Consider the following 23,088-nt stretch of genomic DNA (forward strand, 5'->3'; position numbering starts at 1 on the left):
CAGCGCACTCTATCACTTCAGCCAGCAATAAAGTGCAGGGCAATTTCTACAGAATCAGTGGAGCTGCTACCAACAACACTGTGCAGAGAAGCTCTCCATATTTCAGACAACTGAGTTCTTTATGCAGCTGTAAAAAAGTTACCCTTCAAGTGCCTACCAATCTATTGTGGTTTTGGTGGTTTTTTTTAACAAAAGTGAGATATTCGCAAATGTAGGTTGGTTATTATCTGCTATTGCTGGACCTCCCACTTGCAATCACAGTGGAAACACCTTGTTCCCAAGTTCCCTGAACGATGTGGATTCCCAGCTGGTGCTGCAGCACGGTCTGCTGGAGACCTCTCCTTCTAAGGTATCTGCCACTGAGTAGTCCCCATGAAGCCAATTAAAGAAATTATTCATGTTAATATGAGTGCAAGTGATCCTTAAGCCCTTAATTACTCCCTGTACTTTTACTGTTTAATTTCTATGCACCACTCTGACATCTTGGAGAGTTTGCCTTGAAACCGCGTGCTACAGATCACCACAGCTCATGAACAGCTTAGGACTCCTGATGCAGGGTGGGTGCCAGGGCCACCCCCCACTAAGCCGTCCCTTCCTATCTCTCAGCACCCGCAGATTGCTCTGAAACTTTTTATACCCTTTTATCCATTTCCTTTGAATCGCTACCAGAAAAATTGCTTAATCTCCAGCACAATACTGCAATGATACAACAAAAGTGTAAAACCTAAAGCGCGCCAGCCCTTACGAGATGAACAGTAATTTATATAAGGTGATTTGTTACTGTAGCTTTGCTAAAATATTGCCAGACTTGAATAGTTTGAAATCTGCTAGGCAGAATTTAGATTGCTGAGCAACAAAAGTCCAATGTCAACTGTGGTTTCTTTACCTCCAGGTCTGCAACTAATGCTAAAGAGAAGTTGAATTTAAATAAATTTATTCTAAGCATGACTGAAATGCTGTAAATAACATATCAGTTAGTATGCAGAAATATACACTACATAACGCGGGACATAAAACACACTAAGTGCTGTACCAGCCTAGCTTTCAGGGGTTTATTTTACTGCACTATGCTTCTACGTGGCAGCTTTCACTCTCGAGGCACATTTCTATTAATATTAATCAGGTCCGATACCAAGCCCAGGACAGGGATGGAGAAGGTTGAGAGCGTTCGGTTCACAGCTGCGCTCCTGCTCGCAGCGGGACCCCCAACTTCAGAAGGCTGCGGCTGCACAAGACGAAATGTCAGCAGATACCAGCAGCTGGCGAGCACGGCTCCTCGCCCCCCACAGCCACAGGCAGGGGAAGCGCATCGGTGGCATCAGCGGCTTGTTAGCCACGGGCAGAAATTATGCACGCTCAGAGACCACGGGGCTAATTTGATTGAGCAAGTTATCCACCGCAATCGGTTCGTTCAGCCCGAGCTGCCAACGTGAGATGCCAGCACGCCTAGCCTGGCTCCAAGGTGAACCAGGGCATTATTTCAAGCAGTGGGAGGACCTTGCGATGGAGACAGAAGCTGGAAAAAGTTCAGAAGGCCAAGTCTGGAGAAAGCCCTGACATCTTTACAATCCACCCAGTGGAAAACATTTTAAAAATCCAGTAGATCTTGGTTCCCCAAAAAACTTCCCTCTAAAATACCTTTACAATGAGGTAAACTTTCAAGCAAGCACGTACTATTTTCCTGGTAGCATTATCAAAGCTAATTACGTATACATTTCATTAGTTAAGTACAAACTGTAAATGAGCGGGGTGAAGATTTGTGCCTGCCGTAGTGGAGGTAAATGTTACCACAATTCTTATTTAGTGCCAGTCTTCCAAATCACATGCATCACTGGGAGTGTGCATGGTGCCATGCAAGTGATGGACAGCACCAGTAAGACAGGGAGTCCCTTGTCTAAAGGCAGGAGACAAACCAGCAAAACCAGAGATAGGGCACAGGCATTTTGGAATGAAACACTAATTGAATGACCACATTTTTAAAACTGTTAAAATAGGCAACATAGCATATTTTAGCAGGATGATTACTCCAAATATATGGCCATATGGGAAGGGCAGAAGTCATAAATGGAAGACTGCAGAGATTAGAGGATCACTGTTGATGATCACAGAGAAAAAGTGGATGAAGGAGAGGCTCTGTGCAGACTGGTATCAGGATATGAGAAGCATTAAGAAGTGAAGCTAGTGCCTAATCATTCTTCTGATATAGAAATATTTCTCATGTGGACACAATAACAGTAGTTAGGAAACCAGCACTTCCATCAATAGTGATTAAATCTCTATTGCCCAAATCAGAAGCGTGTAAATACAAACGAGAGGCATTCACCCTCTATTACCACACGGCTTCTGTCATGTCAAGCTGCTAGAGAAAATTGTCCTCCCATGGGCCAAAGACCTGCGACGTTTTGTCCTCACCCACACCAGGGCTGGGCATGACCTTGTTGCTTCGCTTCACCTCTGCCCAGACGGCGGTGAAGGAGCACTTCCCACAGCCCCCGGCTAAGGGCAGAAACCAGTTTACGACAGCTAGTGAGATACCACTTAGGGAAAAGTTTGCCACCTACCCAAACCAATTTAAAAAAAAAAAAAAATTAAAAAAAAAATGACATGGTTACAAAACTGTGGGCTCCTTGAAAAAGCCAGTCTGTTTTAAAATGTATGAACCTTTGATGTTTTAGACTAGTTTTACTAGGTTTTTTAACACAATAGCTGGCATGCCCTAAAGTGGGGAATACCAAATTAATCCTAGCTGCAAATTGTTCAGCCTGACGGTCCATAGTTTAGTCTTCCGACTGTGACTGATAGCAAGCTTATATCACTTAGCGAGCTGCTCGGGGGCTTTGTTCAATTAATCTGAATTTTTTATCTGCAGATACTTTTGATTCGCACAACAGGTAGATGACAGTTCAGGAGTGCACACATTCCCCAAAGCTTCCCACCATCACAACCGAGCTCCAGTGCAGGATCACTGGTAAGCCATGCATAATTCAGTATGTTTCTTAGAGCAACTACCACTTTGCCAAAGGAGCAGGACTGACTTGTGCGCCTAAGAGAGAGTTTCTTAGCATCAGCTTTTTTCTTTTACATTTTCATGCATCTTACTTTCAGGTTTAAGCTTTTTTAAACTACATCTTAGACATTTTTAGAACATACTAACTATTAATGTGTTTGGAAGGCATACAGAGACCATGACGCTACCTCTTATTCTTCTTACTTTCCCACACAGCTTGACAGTGTACAGGCCTGTTCTGTATCTAAATTTACAAGCTGTGACAAGTGATAAATATCCTAATTCTAAAAAGCTATTGTGTACCTCTGAGACAATTAAAATTCCTTAGATACCTATATGCAGTACATAATACATTTAGTCAACATTAGAACATGTCAGAGAAGGAACATTTTATCCCAGGACACATCCAAGCATCTAAAAATAGGCCTTCAGTTTAAATAAAAGTATTGTAATAACGTTCATTGGGAAATCCCCGTTCCTCAGATTATGAAAGTAATATTAATTCCTAGATCATCTCGTACTGTGCAGTAAGAACTGAGCAGAAGAGTTTATAAAAAGTGCCAAATAAATTACATAAACTTTTTTTTAGGAGAAAAATACTGGTTAAAAGTGATGCATTTTTAATTCTTTCATCTAACCCAAGAAAGTCATACCACACACTTCAGGACACAGACTGAGCTCTGGCCCACCCTAATCCACACAGTTTAGCAGCAAGAGAAGAGGATACAAGGGTTTCCCAGGTTTGGTCATGAGATGTTTTGATCAAGATACGCCATTTTATTCAAAACATGTCATTCCTCACTCAGTTTTGCTTAGTTTTCTCTGGAGGTTGTACATACCTTTCCAGGAATGGTTGGCAGGAAGACAGTATAACTGTAACGTGTGATAGAAAGGAATTTAACAACTGACCAAATATAAATATTAAGCTATCGCGGCACCTGAAATGTACCCTATTTTTGAGATGCAAAGCAGTGGTAGAAAACAACTCATTCCTTCGCTTACTGTATTCCTTCTCTACTTTCAGTGGTGAGGTAGAAGGGTGTCTCCCAATTGTTTTTTGCCAATTAGAAGCTATTTTCTTTCTTTGTAGCAGTTTAATTAAGGAATATCATGGAATTTGTCTTCTTTGAGAAGATTGCTTTAAATAAGAAAACAAAAAGAGGTGACTGATGTCACGTTCAGCTGGAGGAAGGTTCATGACATGCAAGAACTAACTGATCTGGGCTCGTTTTGTGTCATCAAGGTCTACTGTGCAGAGTTAGCATTTCTGGTGGTTGCTCCTGGCTTCGGTCCCCCAGCTGGCCAGCATCGGCATCATCTCCATTGCATTCTGGTTAGCAACGTCTACCTTTTTATATAGAAACACATACAGTACAACACCTAATAGCCCAATTCAGATGGTGTGCACTAACATAACACAGTAACCTTCTGACCACTTGGTGAATCTGCACACAGCAAGAGATGTGCTCCATTCTGAGACGGACCTCACCAATGCACGATCAGAAGTCGAGGTTCAGATGGGAACGCTGCCAGCTATTCTGGCAAGGTCCCGATCTGTGAATAAGAGCACTTTATTCTCTCATCCTAAATGCTTGTATTTCTGCATAAGTATTCCTGATTGTGTATCCTTCTACGGATATGGTGATGGTAACTTATACTGCATGAAACCATATCAGCAGTCCGTAAAGTTGGGAACAGCATAAATCAAAGATTTACACCATGTAGCCCAGCTTAATTGACTCCTTGCCATAAGGAACAGTCAAAGCTTTTTTTGCAAATCACAGTTCAAACTGAACAACAGCAGATTTCTCCTCCAACCACAGCAGCCCCACAAGTGGACCCTTAAAGCTGGCACATGGGAAGCATCCTACCATTTCTCAGGCTCATGTCCAAGGGACTGAACATTTGCTGGCCGCTGATGATGGTATCACTGATGTGGAGTGTGCCAGTAGCCTACAGTTTGTGATAAGTCCCACCCGGGAGGAAAATATTCTGCAATTGTTTCCATTTTATTCAGCTTAGTGTTCTTGGTTGGAGGGTCTCAGTTTGTCATTTTTCTGCCACTGCTGGTTTTACTTATTTCAGACCTCAGTCAGCTTTCTTCCAGCTTTTAAATTAACCTTGGAAATCCCAAATTGAAAGCCTATGGTCTCGCACCTGTCACAAGACAAAGAAGCACAACATTTTGAGCTGTTTACAGCCTTATGTAATCTTGCCCAGGTCTCTAGAGACTGTCAAGCAGCAAGCCAGAAGGAAAGGCTGTTTAAGCTGCAATTTTCAAGTTCTTGTATCACAACTAACAGACTTGTGGCAATACTGAAAGCCTCAAAAGATGCTCTTTCTTCTTTTTATTGCAGATATTCTCAAGAGCACCTGGAAGACTTACATAAATGACCTCAATTTTAACCTGTTTGGACTAGATTAGTGTGATGGAAAAAATGTCATGGGTGAGATTCCAGCCCAACCTCTACATGGGAAAAGTTTTTCCTCTATAAATAGCACCGCACTCTTTTGGCTGTAACACTTCTCTTGCTACTAAATTAGAATTCACGAGTCTTCTACAGGATTCATAATGGGATCAAAGATTAGAAACTTCTTTGAAGTTTGTCTTCCTTTGCTCCACTCTTAATACATACCTGCACTAATCCACCATGGTTCTCCTAAACTAATCAGTCACTCTCCCTCCCCAAAAGGGACAAGTATACAGGCTTTTTTCAAATCCCCATTTATTTGTGTTCATTATCCACACTTCATTTTGCAAGGGCATAACATTTTGTTAATTGATTTTTCATGTATTGTAAAGAGGCCAGCTCTGTTCTCTGAAACCTTTTGGTCTAAATGCGATTTGCCGGTAGTATTTACAGTATTTATAACTTTAGTCCTGTTTATTGCTAGTAAGGCACACAGTGGATTGAACTGTGTGCTTAACAAATTCATAATATTTCACCTTTGACAACAGCTATTAATAATATGATTGCAATGAGATCATCTCAGACTCACTTTTTTAATTTTGTCATTCTTGAAAGAGATCAAAGAAACACTGAACCTCAAGGTTATTTGCCTCTTGTTTAGGAAAAAAAGCTAACAGCCTCACTGACCCTAAGCAGAAACTACACAAGTGAAAATATAATTTCAAAAATCCTTTCAAAGTTTCCATAATTCAAAACTGTGACATAGGTATTTCTTTGTCTTGCTGTAACTCAAAATTGGCTCATAACTACCATATCAAATATCTTATATCTTTTAATTAATGCTTAGTTTTGGAAAAAGCTCTCTTTAGGAAAAGCCTATTGTCATAGAGTTTGTAATGATTTTTGTCATTGACAGTAATTGGTTCAATTGGGCACCTGTTTGACTCATGGATTTTAAAGCTGGAGTCCCTCACTGTGCTTACCAGCTCCAACCTCACAGACAATACAAAATGCAGAATATGTGGTGCTTTTTGGAGATGGATCTTTATGGATTTGAATGCATCCAGATTTCCAAAAGCTTGAATTTCCGAAAGCACAAAACCTGTGGATGAAGTCAATGAAATACCCCAGTGATCAGCGCCATAGTTAGACATCAGAATTAACCCTTTCTACATACTGATTTATAAACTGTAATGAAATGCATGAGAGGGACATGCTGAAGTGGAAGCATCAGCAGCAGAAGTCCTGCAAGGTCGTACTTCATTAGTGGGAGACTATGAAGATTTTAACTGCAATTTCATTAGAAGGCAGATTAGTCCAGAATGGAGGGGGGAAAAAAAAAAAAAGGAAGAAAAAAGTTTTTAAAAAGAAAAAAAATAAAATAAGAAGAAGAGAAATGGAAGAGCTCTCACTTCTTCAAAGCTTTATTTCTTAATTTTTCTTTGGGCTAAATTAAGAGATTAATCCATTTCAATGAATGCCCACAGGGTTCACTTCTAAACGAGTATTTCCCTCTCATCAGATAGAATAGGAAGATTACAGTATGAAACAGAGACAATTTCTAGTGAATTTTCTGGTCTTCAGAGGGGTTTTAATTTGGATGTGACAGATATGTTCCAGTTGCTGCTTGCCTTCATATTTTCAAAAGGCCATTTTAAATGCTGCTGTTCTGAGGGCTGTGCATCCCCAGAAAGACATGTGCTGTGCTTGCCCTGTTACAGGCTCCAGACTGACCGTGGCTTTTCCCCAGACTTTAAAAGTCACACTCCACCAGCAGCTCTCTTCTAACCCAGGCTGCAGAGGGGACCAGCCTCATGTTCCCCCTCACATCCCTATCAGAGGGGATCCCCTTCAGGCTCCCTGAAGACTAATTGCTTTAGAAAATGTGATTTAAAGACTGAAAAAAATAGTTATTTTAGAAATGGCTCCACTGATTTCTCGTATCCCTCTAAAAAATGAATGAAGTCCATTCTACTGCAACAAAAAAAGTAGTCATGATCTCCTATTGACCAAGGCAGAACAAAACCAGCCACAGGACATCTTTAAAATAAAGAAGGGGCTGATGAAACAGCCCAGTATAGAGGTACCTAAGCAGGCTGCCACAGTAGCTACGTTCATGAGACTGATCATTGAAACATCTCCCCACAGAGTCAAAGGAGAGGGATAGTTTGGGTGCCTGTGATGGGAATAATCTAATTGTGGGGCGATGCACTACCTTCTCCAGTGAACCTGGTGTCTGGCAGCCTGGTGTGCCAGTGGTTTGAACTGCTTTTTACCCTCTGCAGATTAAACTCTAAGAGTCATGGTGACTAAATTAGGTGCTCGTAATCAGTCAAATAATCCTGTGTGGAAATGGGCCAGGAAAGAGGATTTGTCTCTATGTATTTCTTCCTTGTCACCCCATTACCCAATACCTGTGCAAACATTTGTACTCTCCCACCCCATTTTACAGACGGGAAAGTGAGGTGGATAATTTAAGTCACTTTTAAAAAGCCAGACAGAAATAAGTGCCAAAAACTGGAACTGGAGCTGCCAGGTCTGAGCCAGGACAATTTTAGCACAATTTAGACACAGAATCTCCCAGACCAGCCTTCTTGCAATTAAAAACGCAGATTTGATATGGCATTTTACAACAATAACAAACATGATGATTAAGCTCTCTGTTGAAGTGGAGCTGGCAAAATCATTTCAACTGTTCTTTGGTTATAAAAAGTGGGCTTTGCAGAATTGAAAGTTTCATGGATTTTTTCAGTTTTGACAAACTTCAGCTCAGTAAATTTGCAACCCCTCCAAATGTTTCAGGTTGGCATCTTCATATAAAAGTAGTTCCTCATTTCCAAACCAGCTTGGTCTTCCTTCCTTTACTTATTCATTGCAGGGAGTGGTACAGACCCTCCCAGTATGGTACTGCTTCCCTCTTCTGTGTGCTCCAAAGGGCAGGGGAAGAGGTAACAGTGTAGACAGTAAAAACATTATCTAACCTATTAAAATACTATCACATTTAAAATACTATCACAAGCACCGTATCTAAACCCCACTGAAATTAATGGACAAGTTATACTTCAGCACTGTTGTTTCAATCTCTGCAAACAGAGAGAAATTGCTGTGCCTACACCTCCAAGTCATTCTTTGAATGTTTTTTTTCCCCAGTTGTAACAACTAGAGTATGAAAAGTAAATGCTGAGAGTCTGGAAGGCAGCTAATATGTCTTTTCAGCCCTTACTCTCCCTGGCTGACATACTGCACTTTTCCAGATGCTTCACCCCACAAAGCTGAAAATCCTAACTCGATACTGTTCTATTTTAGTCCTATTCAGAGCGAAGTGATGGCATAAAGTGATTCTTCCATCAAAATATTAATATCAGAGTAAGATCAGAAGGGAAAAAAAATTTGAATTTGTCATGTAGAAAAATGAATAGAAAATCAGTCATAGAAATATGATTGGAATGTATTTTCCTATAGGAAAATCTTTGCATTTACACACTTATGTATTTAAGAACAATTGGTACATCTGTCCATCATGTGACAATTTTGAATGTTCTACCTTTTTTGGAGGCAATTAGCCATGTATTCAAGGCTTCTGTGCTCACTTTAATTTCCCCATTTCTCTGCCCACCTGAATCTGACACTTTGACATCTTTGCTTATTAGAATGGAAATTCAGCATTTAGCAAGTCCAGGCAACGCAAGGTCAAAAAACCAGCGTGAAATCTATACATTGGAGAGGGGATCATGCAAGTTTACATAACACATGCAGTTTCATGTTTCTATAATTTTAAACAAAACAATAGCTGTCATGAGATATTAAAACAAGTTTCAAAATATTCTTCACCATTTCCTTGCTCAGTCTGAAAAGCAACTGCTTCAGCACTCAGAGCTGTGGGTAGATATTGAATAGCATTATGTCTTTTAGTCTAGCACCTCGCTGGAGAAGAATTGCCTCTAACGCCATGCTATTATTCTATTTTAAGAATCTTAAGCAACAGGGATTTCATCACTTGAGTTGGAAGATTATTTAACAGACTAGTAGACCTTATGACTATGAAGTATTTCCTGATATTATACCTACATTCTTTCATTTCCTAAACTCATAGCAGTTACCATACCTCAACTCATTCTAAACAATCCGTCCTTCTTCCAATCCTCCACACATCAAACTGTTTCATGGTGCTTAATGAACTGTTTCCTATGTGGTACTTACAGCACATTAGAGTCTATTCTGAGGAAGTACATAAAACTAATTACATGAGCAGGATATTCAGCCGATCAGTAGAAATGTAGATGCAAACGAGAGAACTCTAAGACCTCAAACTAGTAAAACAGAAACTACAGCCTGGGCATTGTATTACTGCACTGCAGAATCACAAGATAATATTGGGAACCACATCCCACAGCTGTGGGCCTTTGGTGTACGACGTGAACCTCTTAGGCAAATTTTATTTGGGGCAGAAACAGGTGAAGCTTCAATATACTGTATTTAAAATTTCAAGGGAAAATACACAAAGTTAGGTATTTTGTTGTAAGTTAGCTATTTAGAAGTCTTTCCTTTGTGTTTACACAATTGTTTCATTCTACTCCAAATCATACTGGTTTCAACCTTAACATGACTTTGCTAGTCATTCACTTTTTCTCATATTTAGCAGAGAACACTCATGTTCCTCTTAGACTGAAGTATCTGAATTTTTCAATTCTAGCCAATTCAGAGTGTAAACAAACTCGACAAGTTTTTTGACACACAAAAAAACCCCTCTGCCTAAATAAAGAACAATGGTTTAGAATATTACACATTTTTAAACCTCAAAACCAGCAGGCCAGAGCTGAGGGTAAACTTGAACTTTTCAGGTCATCTTGAACAAAAATATTACTGGAAAAACCTATCAGTGGCACGGAACAAATCTGGGGAGGGCTGATAGCAGGACCTGGAGCTGACCCTCAGCCTGGGGTTTCCCAGCTGTCCCACAGGTGCCAGGCTGCGTGGCTTTGGCCCAGCAGAAGACCTTACGTGGGCCTTGCTGTACTGTGGTATAGAGCTGCTCTGATGTGGGAAGCCTTGGGAAGGGAGGTGTGGAAGCGGCAGGGAGAGCTGCACGCTCGGGAGAGGAACATTAGTAGCAACAAAGGATGGACCCCCTCCATTGGTACAGCAAGCTCTCACTGCCTATGCTTCTCTGAGTTGTTTTATTCAAACACAAATGCCCTTGTTCACCATATGGAACAAAGAGCTCACCCTGAACCATTTTAACCATTTCATTTTGAACGTGACAGGACAGCCAGCGGTGAGCCGTGGTGAGCTCCCCTGATCTATCCTAGGACCCAGCTCCAAAAAGGAATGGTCTTTGGCTTCTGCATCCCACCTCCTTCAGCAAGGTGAGAAGCTGCCTTACATGCCACTGTAATCGTGAATGAGCTTCACCCTGGCTCCCCTGTGTGCAAACTGCAAGTTACACGTAAGCACCGAAGAGTGGATTTTAAATGGCCAAAACAGACTAATGACCCTGGCTTGCTGGTCAGTTCCCTGCCACAGAAGGTGGTGAGATGCCGAGCGGCTGGGATGTCAGAGCTGTCCCTCCAGGCTCAGCAGACAATTAGGCAGGGCCCCACAGGAGCAGAGCCCCGTTACGACTGATCCTGATTAGCAGCTGATGGCACGGCCGTCGCAGTTGGTGTGTTATCGGCGAACAGCAGCCTGGCTTATACCCACGCTCCAGGGATGGGACTCCAGGAAAGACCAGAGGACAAGCAGGCAAGTGCTGCACAGCCTGCCCTGTCCCTACCATGGGAAAAGAGCACGGTCCCACCACTGCAAATCCGTTTAATTGAGTCGATCAGAATATGTGAGCTATTGCCAGAAAGTCAGCCGAGGAGCGTAGCACAGGCTCGGTGCACATCCAGGCTCACTGCTTTCAGAGAGGTCACGGGAAGGGGAGAAATCTGGTGAAGAACAAAGCTGCCACATCGCAGCTCCATTAACAAACTTCCCTGCAACACAAGCATCACGTCTCCTTACTCTAAACAAGTGGGGTTTTACTCTCTAGACAGCCTTTAATCAGTATTAGTATGCCAAAATGAGACACTAGTTGGGATTTCTGAAAAGAAATGTAACCATCAGGGGTTTGGGAAGAGCTAGCACCCTAAGACATCTGGCAGGGGAGAGAAAAGCAAGAACAGGATCTCAGTACCACCCCTTCAAGAATCACCGTTTCCCCTAAAACACTCCGCCCCTAAAATAAACTCGTGTTTTCCTGTCACCCAGCCACAGTCATCTGCTTTTTAGCAACTTGCAATACATCATGATTTTTTTTACAGCAGATACAAGACCTTGAGGTGAGCCCCTCCATTTACAACAGTAGCAGCCCCTCTGTTTATAATATATGCACACTTGTAAGATGTTTTCAATTACTTCTGTCTCCCTGACATGCAGAGATGCTGCTTAAATAGGAAATTGTGTTATCATATATGTTTGAAGATTTCTAAAGCTAGATCATTTTGCATTTTCTACCCTACTGAGCTAGGAAATTAACAGTAAAACTTTACCCTGCCCTCTAGGAAGCCTGATGTAGTCAAAGATAAGATCTCGGGTAGTAACTACAGAATCAGCTATTTATTTAATTTAAATAAAACCATTCTTCCAGCAGACAGCGAAGGGAAGAAATAATATGTCATGCTAAGATTCCTGAGCCAATAGTTCTCCCCTACATCCACTCTTGGGGTTACTTTCTGCGCATGTTGAAGTGCACTGCTGATCTGTGTTAAATAAGCTGCAGTAGAATAGAAAAGCAACTAATTTGTGCTCTCTGGGTGTTGGGCAACTAATTTAACTCTTGCTGGCACATAAGACTATAAATAGAAAAAGATGATCCATTTTCATACTGATAACATTTCTATGAAAGTTAATAATTCAACAGGAAGGAAACAATTGTTTCTTCCTACCTATCTGCCCTATCAGGAGTGATGAACGGGAGTTGTGTTGCCCTTAATCCACAGAAAGCAGGTGATGTTAGGTGTCTTCTCGTGTGATGACTTACCCAAGGGCTGACACCCTTAACACAGGGAGTGCCTTCACCTGCTTGGTAACACACCTTCTCCTTCCCTCACTCCGGTCCAGGAGGAAGCATTATCCACTTGGAATTAAAGACAAATGAAAGACTTCTGGGCTGGACAGCTGTTCACAGGAACCACATCAGAGAGATGACCCTCAGGAGGGGCTCATTCTCTTGCTCTCCCACGGAGGTAGAGGGAACCTAGACAACTGCTTAGATGAGCTATCTAACTTGTCAGCAAGAGCAGAAGTGATAGGTCCTATTTTTCATCAGGTGACAGGCTGAGCTCATCTCTACATGAATTTGTACAAGCAGAACACTTCCCCTGGGTAATTTTCATATCCGTCAGAAACATTCTTGCAACATGCACAAGTTGGTCACAACATCCTAATTGCAACATTAAAGAGGGTTACCATCTTCAACTAAGCGAGCTGGAACAAAATGTATGCGCCAAATAGTTCCACATCCTTCCGGTGACTGGAATACGGTTTCAGTTTTCATGGGATTAATGCACAAATATAATATAAAAATACACCAGAATATACAAATGAAATCAACTTCTTTTAAGACGAATGAAGAGTCAGATGTAACTCTCTTAGGTCCGAGATTACTAATGCTTCTTCTCCTAAAGATTTAGGAGCCTGCAGCGTCTTGTCTCCTCTGGCGCTTCATATCACCTGGTCCCCCCCATCTGCACCCCTCCAGGGCTGATACCGCTTGCTTTGATATTGACACAGTTCAGGCTCAATCCAGTCTTCAAAGAAGAACGGGCATGAAAATCCCTCAATCCCCCTTTCCGCTCCGAGCCCAGGGCATGCGCGCACTTCCCAAGCACCGCACAATCCAGTGGGTATTATTTTGTACTTAATAAAATTAATGGTCTTTACAGAAAATAGGATTTGAAATGACATTTCAGCCACAAGATCCCTCCAAGTCTGGTAGATGAGATAAGAGCTACGAGATCAGTTCTGATCCCTTTCACATTATTATTAGTTTACATGCAGTTTATTACACAACATATTAAGAGGCAGAAGAAAAGCAGATGAGAAAGACTATGTTGCTCATTTTAGATAATCTTTGTCCTAAACTCTTCCGCATACTGCAATGTACTTACCAAACACAGTTTAGTGTGATTATTTACTTCCTTCAGCTTGTAAGAAGGGATATTCTAAGTACAAACAAAATGTAAAAATACCTCAGGTTCACTCTTAATGTGATTTTCTCTGCAACAGGGAAACCAGCCCCTTCTATATGCCATGTACATTCAGGACCTATATATCTATTATTAACAATATTTTAAAAAAATTACACTGGGAAATCAAGATACCAAACCTACAGCTCAGTGGCACAGAAGAGATTAGTGAGTGCTGCACAGCTTACATTAGTCCTAAATTAGACACAAACTCCAGCCTGGACAATGCTGGAATACATCTATTTAATAGCCCTCCAGAAAGAAGGACACTTTTTGGACTTACGGTTGGTTGTCCTGCTTTGATCACTCTGAGCACTGTCGTTTGACTGGTTGCTGGAGACAGAGGATACGCTTGAGCTCCTCACAAAACCAAATGCAGCCAGCTTAGCTGCTGGCAACCGTGAATAACCTGGAGGACGAAGTCCAGACTGGCAGGGCTTGGGGAGATTTGATTTTGCAGCACTTGGACATGAGCCTTTCTTAAGATCAACTGAAAGAAGGAAAAGAAAGAAATTTTTATTAAATAAACTTAACTGGGAAATACGGACCACTACCTCTACCACCCAGCTACGTAAAGTCAGTATAAAGACTGAATACAATTTTTAACGGCTGCTCAAACTGCAGTAATGTCTTATACTTTGCTCCACTAAAAGTTCTGTGGAACAATTACAAGTGGCAATAATTTTTAAAACGTGAAATGTAGCAAGGACCCATGGGGCATAACTCAAACTTCCAGGAAAGTAACATAGTTCAAGTCTGCTAAGATTTTTTTTTAATGTTATCTTCTTTTATGCTGTATCACTTTCTAATTTTACATTTGTTATGTGCCAATTAAAGGAAACTCAGACACAGAGACAAACATGCCACGCATAGCCTCCAATTTTGGAAACTATTGTAGAACACCAACAATCCTCTTCAAGGACACAGGACTTCTTTGTATTCCATCAAAGAAAACACTTCTTTGAAGTCTTTCTTTCAAATTTTGCTGAAAGAAAATGCCCTTTTCTTGCACCAAGCCCAGGAACAAGGACATGACCTGTAAAGTTGTACTTTTTTAACATACCACCAGCCATTTCCATTGATGGACTTCTACTCACTATAAACCATCAGCCTAGTGAATGACATCAACCAAGTCTCAGACAACTGCCAATAGCGGGCTTATAACAGATGAAGTCAGGCAACAACAGTAGTTCGGCTACCATGTCTGCCCGTGGCAACTACTAACTGGTCATCTGTCTCTAGCTTGTGTCCTACCCTGTATTCTGCTGCTCTTGCTTAGGCAATCTCTTCTAGGCAAATCCAGAACATAGATCCATAAATGTGCCAAATTGTCTTCATGGACCCTGAATATGGCAGGATTATCTTCAAGGACCAAAGATTAGAGTTTGCTTTTGATTGGAAGGTCTGGATACCAAGTGGATCTGGACCTCAATTGTACATAAAATTTGTACAGAGCTTTTCTCTGTAGGTTTGACAATATCAGATTCCTGTTCCCTGTGGAATCCTGAGCGGTAAAAATATACACTAAAAAAAATAAAAATGAATAAAGCTCTCCAAAAGCTGATGCTAGAGTGCTTAATCAGTCATCAGGACCGGTGGGTTAGGAGACAAGGCAGCATTAAAACTATCAACATATTTTGCCAGAAAAGGCCGCAAAGTCACCCTTTTCCCATTCTGATTCGGTGAACACTATTTGTGCATTAGTCTGACACGTACTTCAAAGGAAGAAGTGAACATTCATAATATAAAGGAAAAATAGCAATTAACTGCACAGTAAGAATATGGTCTTCATATTATTACAGTATTTAATTCTTTTGTAAACTATGTAGGTCACAGCCTTATTAATTTTAATGAAGCATTACACTTTGAGGAGACTTTATAGAAAACAAGACTAACTCCTTTGAGCAGAAAAATGTTACGGGGATTTTGAAAGATAGTTGTGTACCTCATCACAATAATAATACTACGCTTTGTTTAACAAAACTAAGCCTTTTCTTTTGAAATAGAAATATGAGTAACACTAAACTAAAAAGAGTTTTGTTATTCTATAAAACACATTCCTGTAAAAGACAACAAAAAATGCTTCTTGCTCAACAAACAAAATAATTTATATACCATAGACTCTTAAAAATGCATTTTTTGTACCCACTCTTCACAAGTTGAGGCCTTTATTAAGACACAAGGAGATGGATGTCTGACTGCAGCACCTTTATCAGCCCGGAGGAGGACATGTTGTGGAGAGTAACCCAAATGAAAATAATAAATATCCACAGTGTGTAATAAAAGACTGCTAAAATCCCCGTTCACTTTTTTGGCACCAACAGGGGCAATTTTAGACTCTGATCCTGAATCTGGCTTCATTTGGACGATGTGAAGATGGGCTCCGAGGCAGCTGTGGGCTCCAGGTGCAGGTGAAGAGCAGTGCAGGCACATTAGCATGGAGACCAGATAAGCAGCGATGTTTTGCATCAGTTTACTGCCAGGCTTGTGCAGCATTGCTTTGACAGTGGTCTATCACAGGTGGCTTATGGTCATCTGCAAAGCACCATCAAGCCAGACTTCTTCCCTCCCCACTGCTGGGGACATTCACGCCTCATCTAAATGACTCCACGGCAAGGCACTACAGAACCTGATCTCAATGTTTCCCTCAGTGCTACCAGCACAGCTTGCAATTAGTGTGAATGACATGAACTAATTTTCATGTGGGAATAAGAAAGTGTCCAGTGAAAAGCTTAATTTAAGAGTCCCAAATGCTAGAAATGACATACTAATCATCTTTCGGACAGAATCTTTCTATTTGACAGGACCAATATCTTCTTGTGTTAACAACGGCTGCACGGTGGGACTCAGATTGGCTTATGCCAGTATAAGGCTGCATTTTTACCATGAAAGGATGATCCTGTGCTCTCTCCCTTCCACAATCAGACTCATCATGCCCCCACCAACGCTGATACAAACACTTCAGCAGAATTTTGGATGGGTCAGACCATCTTGTTTACCCAGCTGGCTGCACAGTCATACACTTGCTAGTGGCTGGGCATGGCCAAACATCAGCCTTGCCAGCTACCTAGAGGACTAATTACAGAAGGGCAACTGCAAGTGATAAAAGCCACACAACTCAGTCACAGTGTGCAAAATATTCCCTGTGTTGCATCGGTGACAGGACCAAGCAGAGGTGAGCACCCATGGCAAGTGGCTGCAGGAGCAAGGAACCCACTCACGTCAGTGGCAGTACGGAACCCACTGTCTCTTGTGGGTTTTACAGGTTTCTGAAAAATGCACCAACACCACCTGCACTACGTAAGCTGAGAGTTGAGATTCCTCTTTCCTAAGAATCTCTGAAAATTGAGGTGGAGGGAGAAATCTTTCCATTTTACAGCAAAAAGCTATAAATATCACAAATTTCCTGCAGTAGAACAGGGGAAATTCCACTGGGGCAGTGGGGGGAGTTGTTAGAAATGGTTTTATTTAAAAAGCATTTGAAATGCACTTGCCCTAGTACAGTGGGCATGGGACTGCCATGTCCCCAGCTCAACCGCAGGGATGCCCACACCGAGTCCCCGGGCTGTCCGTTCTCTGCACCGCTGTGCAACCAAGCACCTGCAGTCTGCGGCACACTGAGCACCATGAGTGTCACTGAAGCAGAAGAATTTCCTTAAACCCAGAAAGTTTTTGGTGACAAAATGCCGAGACATCTCTATCTTTTCTTCAAAAGCATTCTCCCAGACCCAGGCAGAGGATTCAGTGTTTTTTCTCACACTTCCGTGAGTGTTTCAGTTTATGACTTCATTTCAAATTACCCCTGAACTAACAATATTTTGTATCTTGAACTCATGATTACCCTTAAATTATTTTTCACTTCTCTTCTTTGTAATCCAGCTCTTCTGTACCACGAGGACCTGGGGGCAGGACATTATCCTCATTAGGGGTGCATTGAAATCCTTAAAGCTAAGTCATTTTGTGTCTTCTTTCTCATTAAAATACATGAGACATCAGCCTATTGTACGTATTTTCTGTTCTAAATATCATCAAGTTTTACGATGGATGTTCTTTCTTTATTTCTGTTTCTTAGAAGTATAGAAGCACTCCTGCAAACAAGATCTGGAAGTTCAAAATGAAAGTTATTTTAATGAGCAGCTTTCATTTTAATAAAAATCTGCCAAAATAAGCTTAAAAAATTGGCAAAAAATCTTTCCAGCTGTCTCACTGCCTGAAGCTAATTATAGAATTAAGTATTGTTGTCTGCATGGCACACAAGTGATTTTCTATGACACTTCAAGCTGTTCCCATCTAGAAACACGAAAACTTTTTGAGGTAGCAACTGATTGACACAAACCAGATGTGTCTGGGGAGCCTTAAGAAAAGTCTGAGCTAGACTTCTTATGCATCCCCACTGCACATGAATCACATCTCCATGCACATGTATAAGCAACTTTCATGTGACTTCTGTGAAAAATGAAATAGGTTTTAGGTGAAATGAATGAAAAATTAAAGAAAGGAGTTACACAGATATGTTCTTATGAAAAAGAGTAGCGGTTCAAGACTTCAACTCTGCTTGCAATTCAGTGATCCTTGGCAAGCCTTTGTCTTCTTGTGGTGGGGTTTTTAGTCGTTCTTTTTTTTTTTTGACAAGAATTTCCATTAAAACTTTAATCAATAGGTGTCATTTTCTCTCAGAAAGCTCACTTTCTTTTATAGGATGCTCTGAACACCATTATTCTCATTGCATATTGGGGAATCTGGGGCAAAGAAGTTACCTGCAAGGTCACTGCATTAGTCAGAGATAATATAAGCAGAGTTAACCCACCTCAGAGTTAACCCAATCATTGATATCTCTGCAAATTAAAAACAAATTACGCAAGTAAGAAACCTATTCTGTTGCCACTACCTTTGTGGTTTCCCTGTTACAGACATAATGACTTCTCTCTGAACAAGAACTGAGGAAAGAGGCTTTAAAACAGAGGCTTTAATGATTTACAACTAAACAGCAGTGAGCAGGTTGTGCCCAGCTCCCCTGATGGTCTCTCATCCAAATACTGTCAAGCCTGGGACAGTTCAGTTCCAAACGCAAAACAGTTGTCACTGCTGAACATCAATTAATTTCCGATCGGTCAGTCCACCGTCATACGGTAGGAAATGCTCACCTCCTCCTGATTCAGATTTAAAAGCCCCTAAAAGCTGCTCTGTGCCTTCCCAGCTCCCAGGTCACCCAAGGCTGGTTAGCACGTTCTCACAACCCCAAGAATTTGTCAGCTCGCCCTTCATTCAAACTGCAAACAACTGTGTGTGCTTTGTAGCTGATGCGCAAAGCAGCCGCATCCCACGGCACAGGAATTGTCAGTGCCCGAGCCACACTCACTGCATTTTTCCACTGAAAGCCCAGAGCAGCAAGAACACTTCTCTGTGCACCAGAGCCACGTCTCATCTGCCCGGCTGCTGCTCATCGGCTGCTCAGAAGCGCCTGCGGGTGCCCAGCCAGCGCCGATGCTTGGCTTTTGCCAGGGAGGAGGTAGGGTACGAAGCATTTGCCTCCTGCTGCACCCAGATTGTTACTGACACCGTTCTCCTGACTGACAATTTGGCACAAGAGTCACATAGACAACCCTCCTCATACGATGCATTTTGGTTCTTTGAAGATGCAATAGTTGTTGGGAGCAGAGAGCTGGCATATGACTAAGTCTCAAGTGTGGTGACAATGTCCTTAGCAAAACTCTGAAGAAGTGTGTGTCTTTCTTTGAAGCACTTAATTTTTCTTTTTGAAATACGGTCAGATTGCTCTCCCCAAAAAAAGCAGAGCGCCAACTGAAAACACTGCAGATTAGTGGAGGATAGAGAATATTTTCCTCTCTGAATTCTCCCCTTGTCACCTCTTTCCTTAAATAATTTAGAAGTTTGCCAGCTCAAATCCAAGCACCTCAGACTGCAAACCTATAAAATAAGCACACAGCTGGAGTAGCAGTAATGCAGCATTTCGGGAAGTAACCTCAAAACCCCCTTTCTATCACCAAATCTCATTTACTTGTTCAGGTATTAGGTATTCCTGAGAATAAACATGAAAGTAAAGCTTTCCTACCAGGAGAAACTGCAGGCATATTGTAGCATTCATGATGAAATACATTATACATATGCAAACACACAAATAAATGAATACACCTCTGTGTGTCTGACTAATCAGAAACATTGCTGTCCTGATTTAGATATAAATTGTATCTTTAACAAGAGTTAACTTGCTTAGAAATGAGAGGAACTGCTAGACCCTCAGGACTGGCAAATTTAATACAGAGAGAGATGATAAGGAAACAACATTTCATTAACTCACTTGGAGAAAAAAATACCATAAATACTCCTGAAAAATGTAGAATTAAATGAAGTTAATGAGTAGAATTAAGTGAAGTTTTAATGATGAGATCTCTGTTATACTTTTCAAAATCAGACATTAATCCCATGAAAATAATCAGCTAATTAATGCAAATCCTAACATGCTTGCTCCAAGAAGTCTTTATAACCAAGGAAAACATATTTATAATTTATATGTTATAGACACAGTATCCTTCAATGCTTGTTTTGAATTACAATTTTCCCATAGAAACAGCAGAGGCAATTTACATAAAACAAAAAAATGTTAAGCTTTCAGAGACGCTATTGCACCTTTAAATACATCATAATTCAATGACTTCCTATCTTACCTATAGTGCAGAATGCTTCTTCTTACAGTCAGGCTCCTTGCCTGACCCATCTGAGGCAAAGCATCACCTAAGGACCAGCACTGCTTAATAAGGAACTCACAGCCAATGCCAACGCGTGTGCCATGTCCTACGGACAAAGAAGGATCACTGCTCCAGTCACCTTTTAGGGATCACACTTGGAGATCACACTTGTTGGATCATTCATTATTATTTTACTTTCTACTTGGCATGTCTTAAAACTAACGAAACCCTTAATGTACTTGTAGTACTTGCAGTCCATCACGGCAGTTCAGGGATTTAATTATCAATTACTTCAGAGTCAATTTTATGAGTATTAGTGTTATACATGGGCCAAGCCACTCAGCTTATCAGTGCTGCTTAAACAGACTGCTACATTATGAATGGCATGGCAAAGGGGAATAAAATCCTCATTATGAGGCACTGCTGCTGTCCTCGATACTGTGCCATGGCGATTTCAGTTTAAAAGCCTCCATGGTACCTCACACTTTGTCACGGGATGGCAACTGGCTAGATCCTTCTGCTTCCATTACCCCAGGGCAGGACTGAAATCACTAGGATTAGAAACTGGATTAAAAGCTCAGGACTGAGCTGCAAGAGATGCTGATTAGCAGTCTTGAAGGTAGGATGGGTATCCCTGAGAGAAAAATACCTCCTAGTCTCCAGCTGCTTTGGCTGCAGTCAGCCAAGCCCTCACACCCCACAACACCCATGAGCAAGGGTCTTACCAGCTCCACTTCCAGTATGCTGACCATATGTTCATGCATTTCATTTGCTTATATTTGTAAATATGACTCTATTGAAGCTGTGTTTAATCCCGTTTCTCAAATATTGCAGCAAAACCAATAATGCAGATTAAAGTTTAATACCACAACCAAATGCCAAATTAAGGGAAAGTGGTTGAAAATGGTGTTGGGTACCTTAAAACAATTGGCTAGATGGTTCCTGGCCCTACCCTGAGCCCCTCCAGTCAGCCCCACACCAGCTCTGGCATGCCAGGGGTTGCTGTCCCATCCAGCCCCTCCGTGGCAACTAGGGACCCATCTCTGGTCTGTGTTTGTGCACTTGTGTGCACACAGCCACAGGAACCAGTTCTCTGCTGCCCTTCCACTCCTATGCCAGTCTTGGCCTGTCTGCTGTCACTTCAGCCTCTTTCATGAGCAATTCACTCTTCTTAAAAGGAATTATTCAAGATGAAAAGACTGGTATGCTGACCTATGAACGCTGCTGAGAGAAAGACTAAGTCATTTGAGGTATACAAGGACAAAGGCTTTGGACAAGGAAAAGGTGATTATTAGCTGATCTTGAAGAGATAATTGGGAAATAAAATGCCAAAAAAAAAAAAAAAGAATGTAAAGCAACTAATATAAGATATCAGAAATACACAAAAGATCAATACAAAGAGGCATTGAATCAACAGAGAGCAATGAGAAGTACTTTGCAACAGAATAAGATGTTGCAGAAAAATTAAACACGTTCTTCATCTCACAAGGAAAATGGAAGGTGAGATGCCAGAAGTTAAAACAATGTATCCTTGGGTGGACAGTGAAAAACTAGAGACATTAGCAACCTCTCCAGAACAAGTCTTGGGTAATTTAAAATCAATAAAAACAGTCAGATCTCAAAGACCAGATGAGACACACTTCAGGATCCTGAAAGAGATGGCAGACAGATTATTGGACTACCATGAGTTATCTCTAACAGCATCTTTGAAACAGCGAGGTATCAATAGACTAGAGAGGAACAAACAAAGTAACAGTTGTAGGAAGGAAATTATGGAGAGCTATGAATTAAATTTGACCTCCAAAGCAGACAAGGTCCAAGAAATAATCAGTGATAAGATCAAAAAACCCCAACTTTTGAGAAACATGAAAACTTTAGGAAATACAACTTCAGTGGGATAGGAATTGCACTAACAGCTAGTGCAATTTCCTTAGGCATACTTCTCATGCACTGGCATTTTTAAAGGCAGTATTACAGACAATAAATAGGACTGATAGCCTGATACCGTTTAGATTTTAGAATGTCACATAATATAGGAAGACAGTCAATTAATACATACAAGACAAGTTCCTATATTTATTAAAAATGGCTAAGGAAAAGTCATGTCTGCAGTCATCAATGATGCAGGATAATAGGCATGATGGATGAATAAAAATCAAGACTATGCTCATTTCCAAGGGTCAGAAAAGACAGTGGATTTGTTAAAAGGTCCTGTTCGTATATTCCTCTCATATCTATCTCCCAAACCGGTTCCTGTTCTGCAATGGCTTACCCTACTTATATGCTGAACTTGCAGCCTCTTGCAGTTTCATTTAAATGGAAAATATGACCCAATTGCTCTCTGCACCTGTATTCCCATGTTCAGTGCTGACTGAACTCAACTCACAGCGCTGAATTGGTATTTACTACACAGCGTGCAATCTTGGAGTGTCTGAGAAGTCACATACAGCTGAGCTTGGTCAGCTTCTGCTAATGACATCAACTTAGATAAACTCCAGATGCAGGGTCAGATAGTAAAGGATAGTGGCAAGAGGCACTGTGTTACAGAGAACCTTGATTTTCTGATAAATCCCAAATCCTGGCAACCTGTTTTACTGACTGATACTGTCCTCTCAGGGTAAGTAAAGACACTTATGGCCCATTGCCATTCTAATTTTCTCTAAATTTCTTCTGCAGCTTAGTATGGAGAAATGGACACTGGGGAGAGAAAATAATAGTTTTCAAATACCTGC

The 23,088-nt window shown here is 41.2% G+C and overlaps 1 protein-coding gene across 1 annotated transcript in view; it reads right to left on the bottom strand.

Annotated features, from left to right (window-relative positions):
• The window catches only part of MTUS2 (microtubule associated scaffold protein 2), a 310,632-nt gene that overhangs the window by 166,525 nt on the left and 121,019 nt on the right, over positions 1-23,088 (bottom strand). The window contains exon 6 of the mRNA XM_075050661.1: positions 13,933-14,139. Coding sequence (XP_074906762.1) covers positions 13,933-14,139 — 207 coding nt within the window. The remainder of the gene's footprint in view (positions 1-13,932; positions 14,140-23,088) is intronic.

Source organism: Buteo buteo, chromosome 18, assembly GCF_964188355.1.
Source record: "Buteo buteo chromosome 18, bButBut1.hap1.1, whole genome shotgun sequence".
NCBI lineage: Eukaryota > Metazoa > Chordata > Aves > Accipitriformes > Accipitridae > Buteo > Buteo buteo.